The 19,322-nt window shown below is 44.5% G+C and overlaps 1 protein-coding gene across 3 annotated transcripts; it reads left to right on the top strand.

Moving 5' to 3' along the window:
* Nucleotides 1–506: 506 nt before the first annotated feature.
* On the top strand, nt 507–18,288 carry ZCCHC10 (zinc finger CCHC-type containing 10). Of its 3 annotated transcripts, none has more exons than XM_069954720.1 (4): nt 507–613; nt 6,389–6,550; nt 16,025–16,063; nt 17,181–18,288. In XM_069954720.1, exons 1-4 carry the CDS (start codon nt 573–575, stop codon nt 17,461–17,463), a joined length of 525 nt encoding a protein of 174 aa, XP_069810821.1. In that variant the 5' UTR covers nt 507–572; the 3' UTR covers nt 17,464–18,288. The 3 variants fall into 3 exon arrangements, with proteins under 3 accessions (XP_069810821.1, XP_069810813.1, XP_069810830.1); XM_069954712.1 differs by having other exon boundaries at nt 16,022–16,063; XM_069954729.1 differs by lacking the exon at nt 507–613 and adding an exon at nt 845–940 and having other exon boundaries at nt 16,022–16,063.
* Nucleotides 18,289–19,322: the final 1,034 nt, after the last annotated feature.

The following is a 19,322-nucleotide window of genomic DNA, read 5'->3' as shown; positions in this document are numbered from 1 at the left end:
CAAAGGGTTAAACAAGTCACCTACTCATTCAACTGTGACTGTGTTGTGGTACAATATCCCAGCACTTGGGGCCCCACTTTAAAATTTTGCCCTGGCCCACACTTGGCCTAAAACCGGCCCTGCATTTGTGTGCTCTCCATACCATGCTGCACCCCATTCTCTGAAGTGCTTCCACAAGAACAGCACACCTCTGCACCCCAGTGGACTCATTGAGTATGTTTGTGAGTATGTTTGTGTACTGTACACTATGGTATATGTCAGCATGCTATTCTCCCAGCTATCTGAGGTATACTACAAAATATAAGTGAAGCCAGATAGGTCTCTAGCAGACAATATACAGTACCACCCCTATATAATTAGCCAGTGGTGGGTGTACAGCCTGTGACAATACAACAAACTGTGACAGAAATTCTTAGCCAACATTCTTGAGAGAATTGGCAGCTATGCACACCGTGCCCTCGTCAAACATGGCTGCCGACGCCATGACGCCACTAGCAGCTGCGTTTCAGCAATATTTCCTGCGGACTGCTATTGCCCGGCATGCAGCGGGGCGGCGCCTGGCTCTCACCAACATGGCTACCCCCATGCACCGGCTGATCGCTCGTAGGCAGGCGTAAGTGCCCCCCCGGACTGGGAGTGCGAGGCGGGGGGAGGAGTGAGAGGACCGGGGCATTTGTTCGTTGCGTCATTTTGGGCGGGAAGTGCGCTGGGCCAGCGGTGGCGCCATGGAGGCGGGAGGGAGGGGGCTGAGCCCAGCGCGGCGGCGTCTGCTGCTGCTGCCCAGATTTATAGGCACGTACAGGCGGCGTTGTGGCCATGTATATAGAAGTGGCTGTGTATTTACATACGTGCCAGTGCGTGTAGCCAGATAAACGCATGGTGTAAATGGGACTTTCCTCAGTCGTGGATAAAAGTTCCTCACATATGTGATTAGGTGTAGGTGAGGGCACATGTCATTACTGGAGCTTAGAAAGTGATGTTCTGGTGGCCTCTGCTTAGTTCTTCAGAGTCACATATATAACATGGCATTGTGTACTCACACCCACCTATAAGCGTGTGTGGTGTCTGTCCATGGAGGCCGTCACTCATGTGGCACAGCCAGCCGTAAGGGTGGAAACACCAGCAGAACTGCGCCAGTCATATCGCTAAATAAGTTTGCTGGGAAGGTTGTGTGGAGAATGGCTGCCACATGCATCTGATAGCTTGTCCACACTAATAGTGGCGTATACCCCATCACACCCTCATACATGTGCTCCTTGTCCCCAGTGCCCCGATAGGTGTCACCCACTGCTGCCTCGCCCCCCTTACCACATTGTTTTCCTGACCCTTCATTACTATGTATTATCAGCAAACACAGAGTATGTTATACTGTCTGCCACTGATTACTTTTGCTGGTAGAGATGAGCAAATCTCTGCAATCCAAAGTTTCCCAGGACTGGATGCAGCTCTTCCCACCACCCAGAAGGAGCGGCGGTGTATAAGTGTATTTGCACACTACGGAATCCAGGCGGATGACCCACCGCTCAAGCGCTCACTGCAGCACGCATATCCGCCCGTGCCATAGACACCATTCTTTGGCCAGGCCGATTCCTCCATAAGAACTGACAATTCTTACGGCGGAATCTGCCCATGCATAAAATGGTGTCTATGGCATGGGTGAAGACTCGCGTCCATGAGCGGATACGAGTGATGGACTCCGTTGGAACGTATCAACGCGGATTCCATAGTGTGAACCCACCCTTAGGGAGGAATGGGGCATGGTCTCCATCGTATTCAGAACGTATATGTCCCGGGATAGGAGCAGGCTGTCAGCCCAGTGGCATGGGAGGAGGCGGGCCTAGCTGGTGGGATAGTGCAGAGGACACTCTTCTGGCGCTTGAATACCATTCAGGAGCCCAGAAAAGTATGCTGCTCACTGCTATAGTTTGCATATAGCAAGAACACGATCAGCGCTGGGAGCATGGGCTGAGATACGTATAAACCCAGCATAAATCAGATCATTTATGAGAGAAATACCTGCTATTAAGGGTCCATTTACACAGAAAGATTATCTGACAAAGGTTTGAAGCTAAAGCCAGGAATGGATTTGAAAAGAGGAGAAATCGCAGGCTTTCCTTTATGATCTGATCTGTTTATAGTCTGTTTCTGGCTTTGGCTTCAAATCTTTAGCAGATAATCTTTCTGTGTAAATGGACTCAAAGGGCCCTATTACATGGGACGATTACAGTGCGAAAAATCGTTCGAGTTTAAATGATAATCTTTCTGTGTAATTGCAGACAACGATTGAAAAATCGTTCGTATGTCGTTAATCGTTGATTTAGATTTGAACCTAAAATTATCGTTAATTGTTCGCTGCAATTCCACATTTGTTCGCTCGAGTTCCGCATTTTTTCACTAATCATTCGGTGTAATTGCACATTGTTGTTTGTTTTTCTGGGATCAGAAGGAATAAACAATCATAGTAACGATCGCAATAACGATCATAGTAACGATCGTAACTAACGATTATCGTTCTATGCAATTTGGTGAACAATTTCAGGTTAATGATAAACAATCTTGTTTGCAATTGTTTATTGTAAGTCGTTCATTGTTAAAAATTGCTCCGTGTAATAGTAAGGTTATGTTTACACTTAGTAAGTACGGCGCAATTCTCCGCCGCAGAATCCCGCTATGCTCAGTGTCCCACTGTTGGTGAATGAGGGGCACGCGGTCCTCTGCAGCCGCCGCTCTCCACTCACAGCGCGTGTCATTTAAAGACAGTGGGACACTGAGCACGGCGGGATTCCCCAGCGGATTTCCGCCATACTTTCTCAGTGTGAACATAACCTAAGCCCAGACAGTGAATTTAGACAAAATTTTAGAGCCCACACAATCCCTTTGGCTCGGATCAAACTCGTTTTTGCAGTTAATTTAACCCTTTGAGGACCAGGCCCAAAGTGACCCAGTGGACCGCGCAAATTTTGATCTTAGTGTTTTCGTTTTTACCTCCTCCCCTTCTAAGAGCTCCAGCACTCTCAGTTTTCTATCTACAAGCCATGTAAGTGCTTGTTTGTTACAGGAATAGTTGTACTTTGTAATGGCGTCATTCATTTTACCATAACATGTATGATGGAATCCCAAATATATAGTTTATGAAGATATAAATTGGTGAAATCGCAAAAAAGAATGCAATATGGTAACGTTTGGGGGGTTTCTGTGTCTACGTAATGCACTATATGGTAAAAGCGACATGATACAATTATTCTATAGGTCAGCCCGAACACAACCACATGCAGGTTACACAGATTCTCTAATGTTATATATATTTTTTTAATGAAATCCTTTTTTTGGCAATTAATTATAAATAAAATGGGACTATTGTGACGCTTATAACGGTTTTATTTTTTCACCTATGGGGCTGTATGGGGTGTCATTTTTTCCGCCATGATCTCTAGTTTTTATTAATACCATATTTGTGAAGATCAGACGTTTTGATCACTTTTTATTAATTTTTTTTTATATATAATGTAACATAAAATCAGTTATCCGCGCACTTTTTTCCCTCTTTTCGTGTACGCCGTTTACCGTTCGCAATGACGCTTGTTATATTTTAATAGATCGGACAATTACGCACGCTACGGTATATTATATGTTTATTTGTTTATTTATTTTTATATGTTTTATTTATATAATGGGAAAGGGGGGTGATTTCAACTTTTATTGGGGGAGGGGTTTTGGGGTTGTGTGTTAGTGTTTTTAACTTTTTTTTTTTACACATTTGAAGTCCCTTTGGGGGACTTTTACATCCAGTACTTGGATTTGTACACTGATGATTGCTATGCCATAGGCATAGCATTGATCAGTGTTATCGTCGATCTGCTCATTGAGCCTGCCTGTGCAGGCTTAGTGCAGCAGATCGCCGATCGGACCACACAGAGGCAGGTAAGAGACCTCCGGCAGTCCGTTTTAACGATCGGGACCCCCGCAGTCACACTGCGGGGGTCCCGATCGGTAAGTGACAGGGGACTCCCCCTGTCACTTACACTTAAACGCCGCGGTCGCGGCGTTTATGGAGTTAATGACACGCGGCAGCGCAAGCGCTGTAGTGTGTCATTGCCGGTGAGGTCCCGGCTGCTGATTGCAGCCGGCCCCCACCTGCTATGAAGCGCGCTCCGCTCCGGAGCACGCTTCATAGCAGGAGAAACACCCAGGGCGTACAGTTACGCCCTAGGTCGTCTGGGGACAGACTTCCATGGCGTAACTATACGCCCTGGGTCGTCTAAGGGTTAATGGGTTAATTTTTAAACTTTTAACGTACAGAAAAACATGGCCAACCACATTTTTGTGTATGCTAAAAAAAGGATGCGTTTTTAATATTAGAAGTCAGTAAAAAAACAGATCAAAACGGATGCATACATGCATAAATTTTTTTTCATTATACACACCCCAAAAACGCAGTGTGAACCCAGCCTTAGGCTCTAATTAACGCAGCAAAGCTGCAAATGTGTGGGCACAGCCTTTTGGTTCATTCACGCGATCTCCGCAATCTGTCCGTAGCATGAGTGGTGTCCTGCGGGGTGGAGCGCAGAGCTCCCAGCATCATGATTAATTATGATGTCGGGAGCTCCGATACTGTTTAATCAGTCATGTCAAACGCTCGCCCATGGTGCCATCATTTTTGGCCCGCCAGGCAATCCAGAATTTGGATTCCATCTGGCCCGCCACGTCTACTATATAAGAGACTATGGGGAGGGCTGGCTACTGTATAAGAGACTATGGTGGAGTGCTGGCTACTGTATGAGACTATAGGGGAGAGCTGGCTACTGTATAAGAGACTATGGGGGAGGGCTGGCTACTGTATAAGAGACCATGGGGGGAGGGCTGGCTACTTTATTAGAGACTATGGGGAAGGGCTGGCTACTATATGAGACTATTGGGGGAGGGCTGGCTACTATATAAGAGACTATTGGGGGATGGCTGGCTACTATATAAGAGACTATGGAGGAGGGCTGGCTACTGTATAAGAAATTATGGGGGAGGGCTGGCTACTGTATAAGAGACTATGAGGTAGGGCTGGCTACTATATGAGTTTATTCGGAGGGCTGGCTACTATATGTGATTACAGGGGAGGTCTGGCTGCTATATGGGACACTTGGGCAGGCTACTATTTGGGCACTATTGGGAGGGCTGGTTAATATGTGGCGGCAATTTTGGTTGGGTTGATGATCTATATCCAAGATGGCGCCGGCCAGAAAACTACATTTCCCATCACGCATTGCTTGTCCCTGATTGGTCCGTTTATGTACGCCCCCCACCCTTTAGCTATCTTTCCTGCATCAGCACACTTAAATACATTTATACTGTGACTATAACTGTGCATGAATACTATCCCCCAAACTTCAGCTCTGCTTCCTGTGTATGTGTCCCCACTGTGAGATACTGTGCAACACCCTGTTCCCGCCACACACACACACACTGGCAGTCTGCAGCCACGATCACGCCCCCTCTCCCCAACACTGGCACTGCTCCAAGGACACATCCCCTGACACTGACAGCCCACCCCAGGACACTAAATGCACCCTTCTCCCCCCTGGACACTAAGCGCACTCCTCGCCCTCCTGCCAAGACACTGACAGCCTGCGGCAACATTTGGCCCTGTCTATGTGTCCCCACACTGACAGAGTGCAGCCACAATCGGCCGCCGGAACTGAGCAAAAACAGCTCCCCCCGGACACTGAGCATACCTCCTCCTACCCAACGGCCAAAATCCCCAACACCATCCCCTGCCACTGACAGCTCCCCCCGCAGACATTGACAAACTACGGTCACCATCAGCTAGACACTGACAGTTCCCCAGAACTGATCCAAGGACTGAAGCAAGCAGCAGCATCACGTCTCTGCAGTGAGCAGTTTACAATCCCACATTGAGGGAGGACATATGAACCCGACACGGAGGTGAGGGCCAGGAGGAAAGGGCGGTGTCGGATTGGACTCAATTAAGCACAGTTTTTGTTTCCAGAGGGGGTGAGTCTGCAGAAAAAGCGCCAAAACACAGAACGCAGAACACACAATAACTTGTATTGGCTAATATAAGTAGCTATGGGTGGGCTTTTACATACTGTAAAAAGTGGAGTGGAGCTGTCTCTGGAGGAAAGTGCCCATGTTTTTGTAGTGCTGGATAACCCCTTTACAACTGTGCTGATTGGTTACCTTTACAAACATTTTTATATGTTATGTGACAAATCACGTGACAAAATGTTTTTATTGTTCGGGGTCTGATTGTTCAGACCGGGACTGATCAGAAGAATGATTCAAAAAATCCAGTTTAGCCAAATGTTTGAATTGTGTATTTTTTTTACTCTAAAATTGCTTTATATGTAACACACTTGTATTCTTTTTGTATTTTCAGTGAAGCAAACAAGCAGAATGTACGTTGTCAGAAGTGCCTAGAAATGGGTCACTGGAGCTATGAATGTACTGGGAAAAGAAAATATCTCTACCGACCCTCCAGAACAACTGAATTGAAGAGAGCATTAAAAGAGAAAGAGGCTAGATTGCTTTTAGGACAAAGGTGAATGTACCATTGAATAATGTATGATTTATTGCTTGAACTAAGTGTGATGCTCACGTTTCACATTATTGTTGTTTGTTAACCGAAATTCAACAGGTACCACACCTGTACATGTCATATAGAAGACTGGAGGTCAGTCCCCCGGGATGTCTTACTTGTCCTGTGGCAGCCTCTGTGTCCTGGCAAAGTTACATATACTGTGCCTAGTGACTAGTTACGTCTAACCTAATGAATGTTAACATTAGAGTTGCCTTTACACTGCTGAGACGGTCCCAAGTGTTATGTCTATTGTAATGCTAATATGCATTAAAATAGATTGGGGGGGTGGGGTTGTACACTACCAATATGTAACTGTGCGAGCTTGAGCAGCCATGACAGACATTATATATTTATACATGTTATTTAAAGAAGCACCTCCCATGTGACCCAGTCTCTGACAAGCTGCTGCTTTGGAAAAGCCGTAGTGGAAGTAAGTGTTGTTTATGTTTCTCTATGGGACACTGGATATTATATATCTACTGTATATATCGATATGTATAATTTTGCCTGAATATCCCTTTAACCTCTTAAGGATGCATGACGTACCGCTTCGTTATGCGTCCTTAAGAGGTGTTCAGAGCGGGGCCGCGCGGCGACCCCGCTCTGAACCGCCGTGGTCCCGGGTGCCATGTGTAGCCCGGGGCCGTGGCTATTAGCGGGCACGGTCTGATCGGCGTGCCTGCTAATTAAGTAATCGGAGGCAGCTGTCAAAGTTGACAGCTGCATCCGATCACTGTATGCAGCCGTCCCTGGTGTCTAGTGGGGGTGGATCGCGAGGAGCGATCCACACATCCTGCTCCTGCCGGGGTCTCTACCAAAATGGCGCTGATCCCGGCTTGGCACTCGGATGCTTTCGGCTGCAGCAGCCGAAAGCATCCGAGTGCCAATCTCATTGATCTTTGCTGTATAAGTATACAGCAAAGATCTCAATGAGAGATCACTGTACTTATACTAGAAGTCCCCCAGGGGGGCTTCTAGTGTAAGTGTTAAAAAAAAAAAAGTGTTATTAGTAAAAAGCCCCCTCCCCTAATAAAAGTCTGAATCACCCCCCTTTTCCCAGGTTTTAAATAAAAGTAAAGAAATAAATAAACATGTTTGCTATCGCCGCGTGCGTAATTGCCCGAACTATTAATTAATCACATTCCTGATCTCGCACGGTAAATGGCGTGAGCGCAAAAAATCCCAAAGTGCAAAATTACGCATTTTTGGTCGCATCAAATCCAGAAAAATGTAATAAAAGGAGATCAAAAAGTCGTATATGCGCAATCAAGGTACCGATAGAAAGAACACATCATGGCGCAAAAAATGACACCTCACACAGCCCCATAGATCAAAGGATAAAAGCGTTATAAGCATGGGAACGGAGCGGTTTTAAGGAACGTATATTTGTTAACAATGGTTTGAATTTTTTATAAGCCATCAGATAAAAGAAAAGTTATACATGTTATATATCGTTGTAATCGTAACGACTTGAGGAGCATGTGTAACAAGTCAGTTTTACCCCAGGGCGAATGGCGTAAAAACAAAAAAACCCTAAATAAAAAAAAGTGTCTTTTGTTCAGTTTCATCACACATTGAATTTTTTTCTGTTTTCGCAGAGTACTTTATGCAAAAATTTTGCCTGTTATTGAAAAGTACAATTAGTGACGCAAAAAATAAGGGCTCATGTGTGTCTCTAGGTGGAAAATGCAAGTGCTATGGCCTTTTAAACACAAGGAGGAAAAAAAGAAAATGCAAAAACGAAAATTGGCTCTGTCCTTAAGAGGTTAACTAATTTCGATTTTAAACTTAAAGGGGTTGTCCAGCGATTTTTTTTTTTTTTTTTTTTTTTTTTTTTTCCTTTTAAATGAACTTGTGCCAGAAACTTATATAGATTTGTAATTGACTTTTATTTAAAAATCTCATGTCTTCCCATACTAATTAGCTGCTGTATATCCTGCAGAAGTGTTGTTTATTAACATTCAAACACAGTGCTCTCTGCTGACATCTCTGGCCAAGTCAGGAAGCAGGACAGGTTTTCTATAGGGATTTGCTGCTGCTCTGTACAGTTCCTGACTTGGCCAGAGGTGTCAGCAAAGAGCACTGTGTTTCAATGTAAATAAACAACACTTCTGCAGGATATACAACAGTTTGTTAGTATAGGAAGACTTGAGATTTTTAAATAGAAGTAAATTACAAATCTATATAACTTTCTGACACCAGTTGATTTGAAAGAATTTTTTTTTTTTTTTGCTGGACAACCCCTTTAAGATAAACAAAGGACAATTTTTTACTCACCGTAAATTTTCTTTCCTGTAGTCCGAAGCAGCAGCACGAATGGGGGGGGGGAAGATTCTATCTTCCTGCAATGGTAGGACAGATGGTACTAATTAAAAGAACACTGATTAGGAGCTCTATAAAGGACTGTACAAACCCCTCCTCCTTGTGTCATTCTAACGCTATATAAGACCATAAATCATAAGAAAAATAAAGACCAATAAGGCACTAAAGGTATGCTGCATAATCTTAGTTTATTTAAAGTAGGGCGGGAAGTCCGTGCTGCTGCTTCGGACTACAGGAAAGAAAATTTACGGTGAGTAAAAAATTGTCCTTTCCCTTTACGTCCTCAGCAGCAGCACGAATGGGGATATAGCAAGCTATACACAGAAAAAATGGGAGGGAATTATATAGTATGTTTCAAAACAGCTGAACCAAAAACCGGCTGATCAGAATCACGGATGTCCAGTCTATAATGTTTTACAAACGTATTATATGACGACCACGAGGCAGTTCTACATATGTGTTCCAATGGTACGCATCTTTTTTCGGCCCATGTGGATGACATGGCTCGTGTCGAATGTGCCTTGATTCCTTCAGGTACCTGTAGTCCAGCTTCCTGATAGCATAGTGATATGAGTTCTCTTATCCATCTGGATAAGGAAGCTTTGGATGATTTACATCCTCTGTTTTTTCCTGCAAAAGATAAAAACAGATGGTTAGACCTCCTAAAGGGTCTTGTCCGATCAACATAAATACTTAAGGCTCTTCCGACGTCTAGGGAATGAAGCTTTAGTTCTTCCTCACCGGAAGGTTCAGGCATAAACACAGGTAGCTCAATTTGCTGATTAGTGTTTTGAAAGGAAGGTACCTTAGGCGTAAAAAATGGAAGAGTTCTTAGGACAACCTTATCTTGCAAGATAATTAGATATGGTTCAGAAGCCCCTAAGGCTTGTATCTCACTAATACGTTTTGCGGATGTAATTGCTACCAAAAAGCATACCTTTCGAGAAACGAGTTTAATGTCCGCTGAAGACAAGGGCTCGAAAGGTGGTTTCCCCAGTTGGTCCAGCACAACTTCCAAGTCCCATCTGGGAATTGGGTCTATCTTGTTAGGACGAATCCTTTATATAGCCCTTACAAATCTTTGAATCAGTGGTACCTGGTACAGTCTTATCTCAAATATAGCCGATAGAGCAGATATATGTACCTTCATAGTGGATGGTTTTAAACCTTTTTCAAATCCATCCTGAAGAAACTGCAGGATGATCTGCAAAGAAGGTTTATTATAGTTCAGCTGATTTCTGCTACACCAATTCTCAAAGGCCTTCTTTACCCTGAGGTATGTTTTGTTGGTGGAAAGAGCTCTAGATTGTAGTAGTGTTTCTACCACTGATTCCGCTAAACCCCTATTTTCTAATAAGGGCCTGTCAAAATCCAGGCTGTCAATTGTAGTTGTTTTAGGTCCTGACAATGATTGTGTCTCTGAGTTAACAGGTGTGGAACCTGAGGGAGGTTCCAAAATGTCCCTCTGGACATTGTCCTCAATAGGGAGAACCAAGCTCTTCTTGGCCAGTAAGGCGCTATCATAATCACTGATGCTTGGTCCTGCTTTATCTTCTGCAGCACCTTCGGTATCATGGGTAGGGGAGGAAATATATAACCCAGACCGAAGTCCCATTTGAATGACAGAGCATCCACTTTCCAGGGTCTGTCTGCCGCAAACAGGGAGCAAAAGCGATGAACCTTCGCATTCTGTCTGGTGGCCATCAGATCTACTTCCGGATATCCCCACAACCGGGTGATCTGGAGAAAAATTGAGCGATCTAGAGACCACTCTCCTGGCAGAGGTAGGTTGCGACTTAACCTGTCCGCTAGGACGTTCTGAGTCCCTTTCACATGAACTGCTGACAGTCTGCTGAGATTTTTCTCTGCCCAGCGAAAGATCTTTTCCGCCTCCAGTAGGAGTGGAATGGATCTGGTACCCCCTTGTCGATTTATGTATGATACTGAGGTGGTATTGTCGGTCTGGACCTTGACCGCTTTGTTCTGGATCCCTTGAGCGAAATGTAAAAGGGCCAGTCTGATGGCTCTCAGCTCCCTCATATTGGAAGACATCAGTCTTTCCTCTGGAGACCACATGCCTTTGGTCCATTGGCCGATCATGTGTGCTCCCCATCCTGTTTTCGATGCATCGGTAGTCACTACTACCCATTGAACTGGGGCAAACGATCTGCCGATCTTTGGAGCTATCCACCATGCCAGAGATTCCCTCGTTTCCCTGGATATAAACCTCAGACTGTCTAGGGATTCTACACTCCTGTCCCAACCTAAGAGGATTTCTTGTTGGAGATTTCTCATGTGCCATTTTGCCCATTCTATCGCATCTGCCGATGTTGTCATAAGGCCCAATACTCTCATCATCTGACGAAGTGATATTGGCATAGGCTGTCTGAGGTATAGGATCCCTTCCTTCATGACACGAATCCTGTCTGTAGGTAGAGATATACTCATGGATCTTGTGTCCAGAATGAATCCCAGAAATTGTTTCACCTGTGAGGGAATTAGGTGGGATTTCTCCCAATTCACTATCCACCCTAGACGCTGGATGTGTGTCAGCGTATGGTCGATATTTCTCTGTAGTATTTGTTCCGATGCTCCTACTAGGAGCCAGTCGTCCACATAGGGTATCAGAGTGATGCCCTCTTCCCTGAGACTGGCAACCGTAGCAGAGACCACCTTGTTGAAGACATAAGGTGCGGAAGTAATTCCAAATGGCAGTTCAACAAACTGGAGGTGTTGCCATGAGCCTTGAACAAATACTCTGATACGTAGGTATTTCTGGTGTGCTGGGTAGATAGGAACATGAAGGTAAGCGTCCCTCAAGTCCAGTGTGGCTAGGAAATCTCCCTGCGAGATTAGAGGGAAGACAGAATGAACAGTTTCCATTCTGAACCTTCTCTTGACTAGTAATTTGTTTAGGAATCGTAAATCTATGATCATCCTCCAACCTCCTGAGTTTTTTGGTACGAGAAACACTTGGGAGTAGATCCCTAGTCCTTTCTCTTTATGTGGAACTTCCTCTTAATACTCCCTTTTGAATGAACTCTAATACCATCATTTGCAAATGAGTCTGTTTTGTAGTAGACATAACCGGGGTGCTTAAGAACCTGCTCTTGGGTTTTGTGTGCCATTCTAAGCGATACCTGTTCTTTATTATGGCTAGTACCCATGGATCTTTGACATACCTTTCCCAAGCTGGCAGGAATCTCATCAGTCTGCCTCCCACTGGTGCTCTTCTGGCGTCAGAAGGAATTTCTTTTATTCGTTGTTGAAGTTCCTCTGCCCCTTCCTCTCTGTCTTTGGTAGGAGTTTCTCTGCGAGGAATGACCCCTTCTGAAGTATGAGTCTTGTTTCTTTCCTGGAGCGGCTTTGTTGGAGAATGAAGAACGAAAGGAAGTATTTCTTTTCTTGGTATAAGGTGGCGGCAGATTCTTCCCTTTCTTATTAGAAAGACCCTCCATCAGTGTGTCCAATTCTGGACCGAACAGTCTGTTAGGTTTAAATTCCATAGAACATAAGGAATTTTTAGAGTGCACATCTGCTCCCCATGGCTTTATCCATAAGGCTCTTCTGCCGGCAGTGGAAATTGACATAGCTCTAGTAGCCAATCTGACCTGTTGGATAGAAGCATCGCATAAATAATTGGAATCCAGGGCAATGGATTTGAAAGTCTTCAGCAATTCATCTCTAGATGTGCCACCATCAATGTCTTCCTCCATCCGGAGGAGCCATGATCTAAGGTTCTTGGCTACAACATAGGCAGAAGCAGAGGATTTCGCCTGGGCAGAAGCAGATAAATATCCTCTTCTAAATGCACTCTCAATCTTTCGATCCATGGGATCAGCAAAATTTGCTCCATCTTCACTAGGCACTACTGTGCGTCTGAATAGCCTTGATACTGCCATGTCTACTTTAGGGGGATCACCCCATAGTTTACTCTGCTCCTCTTCTATGGGATACATGACTTTGAATCGCTTATTCAAGAAAGGGCCCTTCTCTGGGTACTTCCATTCATGAGACATCAATCTTCTAATAATGTCATTAACTTTAAAGGATCTCACCTTCTTGATACCTCCATCCTTCTTAGTCACTTCTTCAGTGACACAACTTTCAGGGTCCAGCAATTTAAATAATTTATGCATCTTATCAAGAGAAAAGAAATTTACATCGTCATCAGAATCCGTATCCGAAGTAGAAGAATGAACTTCATCCAGAATCTGAAAATTATCCAAGCATATGGAGTCTTCAGAAGGAGACTTCTCAGCCCTGGACGACTTCCTAGAAGATGGCTTTTCTATTCCCTTCTCTTGAGCAAGTGATTCCTTGAATTGTCCTAAAGCTTAAAGAAAAAAAAGGGGAATCCTAAGCACCTAGTGCTATATTATAAAATACCTCATGTTATAGATGCACCCATATATTTACCATCTTTAACAAACTGCTTCATCCATGTAATCATTTGAGCATTGGAAAGTAGCTCCTCTTCTGGTGGTTCCTGAGTATTACATGCTGAACAAACAGCTGCTTCACATCCATCAGGGAGCGGTGTCTCACATGATTGACAGGCAAGATGTTTCCTTTTACTGGAGGCCTTTCGTGCTACGGAGGGTCTGTCACTAGAACCCTGCGACATCTACCAAAAAAGTATACACGTATGTATAGATATATAAATATATCTACTTCCCTTTCTACAGATATTTACTTATCTGGAATAGAACTGCAGGGCTTGTAGTTAGGAAATAACAGACTTACTTTGTCCAATGTTTACAGGATCTGGTCTCCAAGGAATCCATCCTGATACTGAGTCCCGCGCAATAAAAAGGGGCCGGCGCATCATGCACAGCGCGTTACGCCGCCTCTGCGTCATCGCGTAATCTCGCGATACATCCCTACGTCATCCCTACGGACATGTGACTCCTCCGTGCAGGCCGCGAGCCCTGCGTACGGCATACCCCCGCGTCATTACGCATAGCGCGTGACGTAGTTAATCCCAAGTCTCGCGATACCGAGGATGTTGTTCCGTAGTCACGTGATGCATGTACGCAACGTGTGACGTCAATCTTCAGATCTCAGCCTAGTCGAGATGGCAGGATTCTTATCCATGAGGAAAAGAGGAAAAACGCCGAGTTATCAGGTTAATGATCGGGAACATGTAAGGTACAATAATGATACCAGTTAAATGATACGTTTATATCCAAACGAAATAAATATACAACATAACCAGTATATGAAGCAAGAGAAGCCTCCAATACAATCTAAAGAAAAAACCATAATATAAAGAGATAAACTGCCATATTGTGGCAAGTAACATATATATATATATATCGAAATATAAAATCTTCTTTCCGCGCGACCGCACGAGAAAAAGATAGAAAGAAAGAAAGACAGAGTACATCACCGCATCCTCTATCCCTCTCTCCTTCTCACACCACCTGTCCCACAGGAGGACAGAAAAAAACACAAGGAGGAGGGGTTTGTACAGTCCTTTATAGAGCTCCTAATCAGTGTTCTTTTAATTAGTACCATCTGTCCTACCATTGCAGGAAGATAGAATCTTCCCCCCCCATTCGTGCTGCTGCTGAGGACGTAAAGGGAAAAGCATGCAGAATCTACTCAGACTGCAACATGTGCAGTTTTAAGGCTTTAGGCTACAAACCCACTTGGCGGGTCTGCAGCGTGTCTCCTTGCTGCGTTTTTGCAGCGAGACTCGCTGCAGATCCCAGCCCTATACTTTCATTAGCAGAGAAACTCGCAGCAGGGATGTACATTTTGTCTGCAGCCCGCCCCATTAACCCCCTAGCCTCCGGACATTATACATTACCGAGTCCCCGTTCGTGCTTGCTTCGGGGCTCCCGGTGTCTTCACGGCCCGCCCAGCCAATCAGTGCGCTGCGGCGGGGCAGCGCACTGATTGGCCGGGCGGAACGTGTCGGGAGCCGCCGAAGCAAGCAGGAACGGGGACCTGGTAATGTATATCCTGCCCGCCCCCTTGCAGCCCCGATTGCCCCCGGCCGCACGATCGCCCCCCGCAGCCCCCGGCCGCACGATCGCCCCCCGCAGCCCCCGGCCGTACGATCGCCCCCCGCACCCCCCGGTCGGGGGCTGCGGGGGGCGATCGTGCGGCCGGGGGGTGCGGGGGGCGATCGCCCCCCGCAGCCCCCGACCGGGGGGTGCGGGGGGCGATCGGGGCTGCGGGGGGCGATCGTACGGCCGGGGGGCGATCATGCGGGGGGCGATCATGGGGCTGCAGGGGGGGCGGGCAGGATATACATTACCAGGTCCCCGCTCCTGCTTGCTTCGGCGGCTCCCGGCACATTCTGCCGGGCCAATCAGTGCGCTGCCCTGCCGCAGCGCACTGATTGGCCGGGCAGGCCGTGAAGACACCGGGAGCCCCGAAGCAAGCAGGAACGGGGACTCGGTAATGTATAATGTCCGGCGGCTAGGGGGTTAATGGGGAGGGCTGCAGACAAAATCGCAGCAGGGATGTACATCCCTGCTGCGAGTTTCTCTGTTAATGAAAGTATAGGGCCGGGATCTGCAGCGAGTCTCGGAGACTCGCTGCAGACCCGCCAAGTGGGTTTGTACCCTTAAGGTTTTGTAGTGCACATTTGGATAGGAAAACATATGCAATAATATGCTGTACATATGCATATGTTTTGTTTTTTTAGATGTCTGTGTGTTATGTGCACTGATGACATCAGTGTTTTAACTTTTTTTTTCCCGCAGAATTTCACATAATAATCAATGGCAGTAACCAATAGGGATTTGATTTCGACTGCTGAGACCCCACCGAGCAGTATGAGCTGGTAGCGTGCGGCACCCTGGCTTGCAGCGATCTCTGTCCATACAGCTCCTTTATAAATCTGTGATGATTGACTTTACTTGTCCAGATTGGTGGGGGTTTCAGCAGATAGACCTTGACTGATCAAAACTTTTGACATGTCCCTGTAACATGTCAAAATTCTATTTTTATTTTTTTTTTAATGACCAACATGCTTTAAGATTGGCATTGTCATAAATCCAGTGTTTCAATGTTATCATAGCAAGTACTGAAGAGTTACTAAAACATATTAACAATGTTGTTTCCTGCTGATTGACATTGGTGTTTTCTTTCCAGTAGTGGCAATACTATGGCGGAAACAAAGATGAGGAAGAAGAGGTAGGTTTCAGTAACCTTTTTAAATTTAGTACAGGGATCCATATTGCATTATATGTACTGTATTAGATTTTTTTTACAAGTGTGTTGAAAAAATATTCAATCTGCTGTCTTGGTCTGGTCACACTGTATTTTATTTTGACAGTCACATTACTAAACTTGAAGGGAACCAATCATGCCGAATATGCCCCTAATGATAAGGAAACGTGCTGTTACATCACCCAGCACGCTTCCCAAACATGCCCCTGTACCCTCCGTCCCCTCCTTGATTACACCATAATCTTACTTTTCCGAAGTCCCACGCTTCATGTTAATTAGCTCTAAGTAGTCACGGTGGGCTGAACTTGTCACGGTCCTGGGCGTTGCTAGGCAGGGTCCTGGGCTGTTTTGAGCGCTGTAATCACGCCCAGAGGGGCGTGATTCAAAGACCTGCGCTCCGCTGACTTCACTCGGGCTTGCGTTCCACGTACCGGGGCCTGCGTTCCATGTCGGCTACGCTACGACGTCTTCAGCATGCCACGCAGGCACAGTATGGCGGGAGAAGATGCTGACGTACTGCACATGTGTGGCGTGCTGAAGACGTCGCAGCGCAGCCGACGAGGTAATCAAGGAGGGGACGGAGGGTACAGGGGGATGTTTAGGAAGCTTGCTGGGTTATGTACCGGCACGTTTCCTTATCATTAGGGGCATATTCGGCATGATTGGTTCCCTTTATTAATTGGGTATTACAATTTGAGCATTATAAACAAGTGAATACTTACCCTCTTGCTCCACTTCTGCTACCACTGCCAGATCTTCTAAGGACGGCTGCTCTCCTGATTTCTGGTTTTCAAGTAAAAAAAGAAGACAGCACAGCTGAGATTGCAGTGTTGCACAAAAAAAAAAGAAACAAGTGACTTGTCACATCAGTGCTTTTCTGCAAGGTAGCTCGCATAGAAATCAGTGGAAGCTTAAAAAACAAAACAAAACATGAAAAACCTCAGTTTCTATGTAAATTTTGTGGTGAGTTTTTCAGAGCCTTTTTTTTTTTTTTTCTGCTTGTGCGAAGTTAGGGCTATGGACACAAATAGTGGAAAATAGACTTCTGTAACTATTATCACTATTATTTATCATCTTCTAGATCAAAAAGTGTCACCAGCTCCAGTAGCTCCAGTTCAAGCAGCAACAGCTCAGATAATGATCCTTCTTCAGACAGTGAGGACACCTCCAGCTCATCCTCTTCTTCTGAGGATACATCTTCCAGTTCTTCATCCTCATCTGAGAACTCCTCATCTGAGTCTGAGTCTGAATCAGAGTCCGAATCTGAAACGAGCAGCAGCAGCAGTGGTTCTACTAGCAGCAGCAGTAGTGAAGAAGACAGTAGCTCAGAAGATGAGCCACTTAGGAAGAAACGGAAGAATTAGTCCTGTCATAACATTGCCGTCTCTGAAGATTTTGGAAGAATGCTATGCTGGGACAATATCTGTCGAGAAAACAAACGGGAACCTATGCTTTGAAAAAAATACCTGAATGACGCCAACCTTGGTGCCCTTCTTCAGTTATCAGTTTGTTATTGTTGATTTCAGTAGTGTTACAATCTCACTAGAAATACAGATTGCAAAAGTAATGTATTTTAGCCTCTGGAAATGATGATGGCAGACTCCTTTTATTTTTTATTTTATTTTCTCCATTTTGTACTCTGATCGACCAAGTATCGCATATAACTTTTTGGTACTAAAGAAATTTGGACATAATACTATTTATTGTCCATCTGCCTTGGAGGATAATTTAAAATACATATATACATACAGTATGTTGTCTGTGCAAATATATATAAAAAAAAAAAAAGTTTAACAAGAGTTAACAGGGTGTAAAGGTATGACCTCACAGCCGAAGAGTCCTGTAAAATGGCAGCTTTTGGGGATTATTTTTATAGTGGTATATTATAAAGATCGATTTATTGTGTGCTAAGATTGGATAATGAAAGGTTGTGTTTGTCCACAATGGCTCAGTGGTCTACAAAGTTATATTTTTATGGTGGAAAAGTCCCATACTTTTAGCTGTTTAGGTTGTTTTATATGTGCAATTGATTATAAAACTGAGTTTAAGTGTCATTTTCAAAGTGCCATGTCTGTAAATAAAAAAGCCTGTGACTTTATCCTGTATTGCAGGCTGTTCTAGCACAATAAGGAATATTGTCAACTTGTACTAAAGTTTTGGTTAATAAACATTTGTCTCTTTTGCTATTATGATTCTTGTTTTTGTACTTGATACAAAATTATATATACAGTACTATACAACTATTCTAATTTGTCATTTATTAGCTATATTATCTATTTGTCACATTAATGGATAGTTGATATATATGTTCTCAATGGATATTTGATTTTTTTTAATACACCTTTCTCTCTGCTAATGCATATAATTATAATGTTACTGATAATCATCAATGGTTGACAGCCTTCCCTGTATGAGCATGCATGCAGACAAAGCAGTCAATCCCTGATTAGGACTGCCCACTAGACTTGTTAGGCTTGAATGTGCCACACATATCAATCTGCTCAGCTCATCTTGCTCTGTGCAATGCTGCTGACAGTTCAAAATTCTTGTTTATGGAGTCATATATCTTCATTTTAATTAATAAGTAAATTAGGCAGTTTGGTGCACTGGGGTGGGATTACCGCCTCAATGCACCAATCCATCTCATCCACCAGCCGCCTCCTTATGAATATTGAGGTGGCACTCGGCAGATCGCTGAATGAATACTCACAAGGTGGGTCTGATTGGTACAATAAATCTCCTAATTTACATATTTAACAATTTCACAAAAACCTCCGCAGAGAATTAAGGTAAAAAAACCTGCCTCTTGTGCATCATGGGAACATAACTACATAAAAGGTTAATGTAGTTACAGTAGTTAATACTGTAAAAACAATCTAGAAATTCTGTTTTTAGTCACCTTGCCTCCAAAAAAGCTGAATTGCTGCTTAATCATCCCCATTTTCATACACTATACAGTGCTTTTAAAAAATACTGCTCATATAAAAAATGTGCTAATATGGCTACATTAATTGAAGAAAAAAAAATAAATAGCTCTTAGAAGGAATAGTAAAAAGAATTTGCCACGGGGCGTGTCTAGCCATGCTGCTGTGAGGACGTGTTCTGCAGAGCTCCTCCAGACCCATTCACCATCCAAAGGCATCCTGCACCTCAATCATGGGGAAAACCTCCAGAAAGCTCAGGGAAGGCTCCTCCACCCGTGCCTGCTCACCCCAGGGGGAAA

Source organism: Dendropsophus ebraccatus, chromosome 1 (genome assembly GCF_027789765.1).
Source record: "Dendropsophus ebraccatus isolate aDenEbr1 chromosome 1, aDenEbr1.pat, whole genome shotgun sequence".
Taxonomy (NCBI): domain Eukaryota; kingdom Metazoa; phylum Chordata; class Amphibia; order Anura; family Hylidae; genus Dendropsophus; species Dendropsophus ebraccatus.
The sequence above is the reverse complement of the archived record's forward strand: the minus strand, read 5'-3'. Positions and strand labels throughout refer to the sequence as shown.